Source organism: Octopus bimaculoides, chromosome 3 (assembly GCF_001194135.2).
Source record: "Octopus bimaculoides isolate UCB-OBI-ISO-001 chromosome 3, ASM119413v2, whole genome shotgun sequence".
In the NCBI taxonomy this organism is placed as follows: Eukaryota; Metazoa; Mollusca; class Cephalopoda; order Octopoda; family Octopodidae; genus Octopus; species Octopus bimaculoides.
Window position 1 is genome coordinate 146,841,741 of NC_068983.1, and position 5,380 is coordinate 146,847,120.

General features: G+C 37.2%; 1 protein-coding gene across 1 annotated transcript in view; it reads left to right on the plus strand.

The window, feature by feature from the left end:
• Positions 1–5,380, plus strand: part of LOC106875506 (BCAS3 microtubule associated cell migration factor) — a gene marked incomplete at its 3' end in the record, with an annotated part of 62,988 nt that overhangs the window by 7,797 nt on the left and 49,811 nt on the right. Inside the window, exons 5-6 of the mRNA XM_052966807.1 lie at positions 476–557; positions 3,483–3,546. Coding sequence (XP_052822767.1) covers positions 476–557; positions 3,483–3,546 — 146 coding nt within the window. The remainder of the gene's footprint in view (positions 1–475; positions 558–3,482; positions 3,547–5,380) is intronic.

A 5,380-nucleotide genomic window follows, 5' to 3' on the forward strand; every position in this document is an offset into this window, starting at 1 on the left:
ATGGCAGGTCAGCTTGTTGGTAGGCGTTGTTCAAAGTGCTTGTACAGTTATCTCTTTCAGTCTAGAATAACAAAAGGTGGCAGGTCAGCTTATTGATAGTTGTTCAAAGTGCTTGCGGAGCCATCTCTTTCAGTCTGGAATAACAAAAGGTGGCAGGTCAGCTTATTACTAGATATGTTCAAAATGCTGCTACAGCTGTTTCAATGTGGAATAATAAAAAGTTGCAGATTAGCTTATTAGTTATGTTCAAAGTGCCGGTACAGCTGTCTCCTTCAATGTGGAATAACAAGGAGTGACTGGTTAGTTTATTTATAGGATATGTCCAAAGCTCTGTCACAGCCGTCTCTTTCAATCTGGAATTTCAGGACAGGTCAGCTTATTAGATGTCTAGTAATGATGTTAATGATATATGAAAATTACAATTCTTTCCATTTTTTATTTAATTGTTGTTTTTTTCCCACTTTTTCCTTCCCAGACTAAAGGAGAAGCACAGGAGGTGATGTCGATCCGTCAGGGCCCTGTTCGAGCAGTGAGGATCTTGCCGACCCCTGTACCTGGTGTGTATTTTTCTTTTATTTGTTTCAGCCATTTGACTGTATTCACTCTGAAGCACTGTATCTAACTTTAAGAGTGTGCTTGGTGCCTTTTATATTCCACTGGCACAAATGCTTTTTATGTGACACCAGCATATAAATAGTAGGGCCCTAGACAAACTTAAGCTAAGAATTAAGGTTGTAGAAAGGCCAGGCAACCCTATCAAATCCCTATTTGGTAGAACCTACCCTTTTAGTAGAAGCCCCTGTACTGATAGGAACTGCACTATATATAGATTTAGCCCACAAACAAACTGTAAAGCCAGGAATGTATCAGGTCATCCCATAAGTTCTGTCCGAATTTTGAATAAAGAAAACAAGTTATAAAGAAAACATGTTAAATTTAATTGAAATTTAATCATCAATGTTCCTTTCCAGATTATCTATGACTTCCTTCCATCTATGTACAAGCTTTTTAATTCCATCAATGCAAAACTCTTTTGGTTTCAAAGCGAAGAACTCTGAAATGTCTGTTTCGACCTCCTCCTAGCTTGTGAAAGTTATGTCCCCCAAATGATTCTGTAAACTATGAAACAAATGGTAGTCTGAAGGAGCAAGGTCAGGAGAATAAGGTGGATGAGGAATTTTTTCCAACTAAGCTCTTTGATTTTCTGTGATGTGATCTTTGCAGTGTGGGGGTCACGCATTATCCTGATGAAACATCACTCCTTTTCGATTCACTAAAGCGGGTCATTTTTTTTCTTCAAAGCTTGGTTCAAACACTCTAATTGCTGACAGTAGACTTGAGCATTGATTGTTGCATTAAGTGGTAACAGTTCAAAGTGAATTACTCCTTTACAATCCCACCAGATAGAGAGAACCTTTTTCCCATGAAGCTCCCTTCTCGGTTGTGGTTGAGCTTTTTTCCTTTTACCAAGCCACTGTTTATGATGTTTAACCCTTTCGATACTAACCTGACTGTAACTGGCTGAAACATTTCTTGGTGCATAAGACCTAGCCAGCCAAGAGTACCCATTGTTATTTAAATGTGAATTTAAGCACAAATCTCGTTAGTACATTCGTGAAAATACGTGATTTCACTTTGTAAGTAGTTGAGTTATAGTATCCAACATTGTTTGATGTGATATCTGTACTCAGTGAATTTTGGGAGAATTTTTCCCACATTTTTTTCGGCGTCAATTTTTTTTTTTCAAACTTGCGGTGGATTTAGGTGGATTCCAGTATTTCAGTTTATTTCACCTTTATGGTACACCTGTTCTTTTGTGCATTAAATTCAACTGATAATTTAGTGATGTGCACCATTCTTCTATATCAAAATTTTGTTGCATACCCAATTAAATATTAGCTGATGATTCATTTTCTACGGTGATGTTTAAACAAAATTTTAATATTTTTACCTTTTGCTCAGTTTACCTTGATTTACCTGTAATTAGAGCACTTTGAGACAAAAGTTATGCAATAGAATTGGTTAAGAACCCTTTCTTTAATTATGTTTCAAATATCACATTAATATCTTGATAAGTAAAAATGTTACAGTTGTTTAATGAAACTAGTCTAAATTCATGATTATTTTAGAATTTAATTGAAACTCATGAGGGATGTATTTTGGTCAGAAATATACTAACGAAAGGGTTAACATTTTCATAGAAGATCCATTTTTCGTCACCAGTCACAAGTCTATCCAAAAAGGGTGAAATGAGTTCGCGAAAATGGAGAGAAGAGCAGATGTCAACTCAGGATGCAAACCATCTTCTGCAAGTTCTTTCATTCAAGCATTCTTTCCCATAAACTGAGAGTATGTTTCGAGTTGCTTCGGCTGCAGTGTTTGCTTTTTTGTACTCATAAAGCATTATGTGCCTCAAATGCTCTTTGGATACTTCCATGTTAGAAAGGGTTTTAATCAAAGAATTTTAATTCTATTATTCTGTAAAATAATAATTAGTTTAAATGTACACAAAAGCATAAAAATAATTTTTAATACCATTAAACATTCTAAAATACTATTAAATTTCATTCAATTTTAAAAACGGTAAAATCAGACAACTTATGGGATAACCTGATATATCATCACCATCATTTAATGTCTGTTTTCCATGCTGGCATGGGTTGGACAGTTTGACAGGAGCTGACCAGCTGAAGGGCTATTCAAGTTCCATGTCTGCTGTGGTATGGTTTCTACAGCTGGATGCCCTTCCTAACACCAACCACTTTGTAGAGTGTGCTGGGTGGTTTTTAATGTGCCATTGGCATGAGTGCATTTACGCATCATGGGCACGAGTGCTTTCTAAGTGGCACTGGCACCTGAAAGGACAAGCTGGTATGTTTGGAAGACAACGATTTTACTTAGCTTGATGTGTCTTCTCAATTAGAGCTCAGCACTTCTTTATGCAGCTGTCTTCATCCATACACATTGCATAACCAAACCAGCACAGTCTCCTCTCTTGCACACAACATCTGATGCCTCTGATCCCCAGTTTTCCTCTTAAATCATTTACACTCAATTGTGTGTGTGCACACTAACATTACCCATCCACCACAGCATTGTAGCTTCATTTCTTTCAAGCCTTCACAAGTCCTCTGTAGTCAAAGCTCATGTTTAACTCCTGTGTAACATAGCGGTATGTACACAAGCATCATACAATTTACCTTTCACTCTGAGAGGCCTTTAGTTACCAACACATTCCTTGGTCTACCCCTTCCAAGGGTACCTTCCACAATTAGAGCTCAACATTTCTTTATACCGCTGTCCTCATTCATACATATTACATGACCACACCAGTGCAATCTTTTCTCTTACACACAACATCTGCTGCCTCTTATACCCAGTTTTCCTCTTAAATCATTTACAGCCTGTATTTTTTTGTTTGTTTTTGTGGAGGGTTAAAATGGAAGATAAATCCTGAAAGAATCTGTTTTTCTCTTCTTCAGTTTTTGAAGAAGTTGACAGCTTCGCAAGCAAGCGGCCATTGATGGTGATATGCGATTCGTCAAAGTAAGTATTTGTTTTCATTACTAATTGAGAGAAATATATCTTACATATAAATTAAAAGTGTACAGAAAATAAAATGCCAGAGTGGAAAGCTAGAAGTAGTTAATAGCTTCTGTTAGATAGCTTCAGGCCCTTCTTGATATGTAGATCATACTTGAATGGTGCTTTTCATGAGTCACCGGCACAGGAACCAATCCATCGCCCTGGCAATGATCACACTTGGATGTGCTTTTATTTGATATTATGTGCTTTTATTTGATATTAATTGGTTGAAGGAGAGGTTTTCTTCTAGCTGCTTGTCCCATAATACCCAAGCTTATGCAGATATGTAACACATGTTCTTGGACTAACTTCTAGCTGTTTTGCAATGTGAGAAACATTTGAATGGGGTTCGTTTTCCACAATTCTCTTGAAACAGCGAAGCTTCCTTTCTGAGGGCCCAGCTCGGTAGGGATGAGAATGTGTTGATTCTTTTCCTTGGCTTTTGAATTGCACTATAATTCTATTAACTGTTGCAAGAGGAATTTGAAAATTTTGGGCAATTTTTTGCTGGCTAAGATCAGCCTCAGATTACCCAACAATATAACCTCTTTGAAAATCTGACAGTTCTGCTGAATTTTTTGTGTGTGGCGTGGTTACTCTTCACAAATGTTTAACATAATGACAACCTGGAATAAAAAAAAGAACAATTACATTGTAAATTCTACACCGCTGAAAACATTAAAATGCTTAGATCAAAAATTTTGAAAATTAAAGATGTCTATTTACTTCCTGCATGTCTGTGTATATCTGTTGCACATCTGGTCTTCGTCCTGTGCCAATCACTTTACAATGTGGACTGGATGCTTTTTATGTGGCACCAGCATAGGTGAGGTCAGTTTTGGCAGGGTTTTTACAGCAGCATGCCTTCCAAATGCCACCCACTTTACAGTGTGGACTAGATGCACCAAATGGTGAGTAGCCTACAGCAACAGTTGGAAGTTTGTTTACACTAATGCTTGAAGCATTGATTACACCTACGTTTGGATATTGACCATGGCTGCTACATAACGCTTGGGGATTCCAATGGGTTAACAGCAGAACCTGCATATCTGGACATTTCCCAAACTATTTTTCTCCTGAAGATGGACCTTTCTACCCGAAATATAAAAGTGTTATAAAACTTACCATATTATGAGAAGCTGTCTATTTCTTCTCCTTTTTCACCTTCTGAAGATGGGTCTTTGTGCCTGAAATATAAAACTTTTATAAAACTTTCTGCATTGTCAGAAGCTTTCTACTTTCACTCTTTTTTTTACCTTCTTTGATATAACAATGCTTTGTTAAGAAAGTTCTTGGACACTTTTAACATATCCCTTTATTAAAAATTAAAAAAACAACAAAGAACAATCAGGAATCACTAATGAACATACAGCACAATGATGGTTCAAGAAATTTCATAGCGGTGATGAGAATCTTGAAGATGATAAGTGTAGTGGTCGGCCATCGGATGTTGGCAACGATCAACTAAGAGCCTTTGTGGAAGCCAATCCATGCACAACTGTTTGAGGGCTTGCTCCTGAATTAGATGTAATGTATATGACAATTTCCAATCACTTGAAAGAGATTTGAATAACAAAAATACTTGTGAAATGGGTGCCGCACGAATTGAATGACAACCAATAAACATGCCATTTTGAAGTGTCATCTTCCCTTCTTTTATGCAACAAGAACGACCCGTTTCTCGACCAGATTGTAACTTACGATGAAAAGTGGATTCTTTACAACAACTGGCGATGCTCAGCTCAGTAGTCGGACGGTGACGAAGCTCACTTCCCGAAGCCAAAGTTGCACCAAA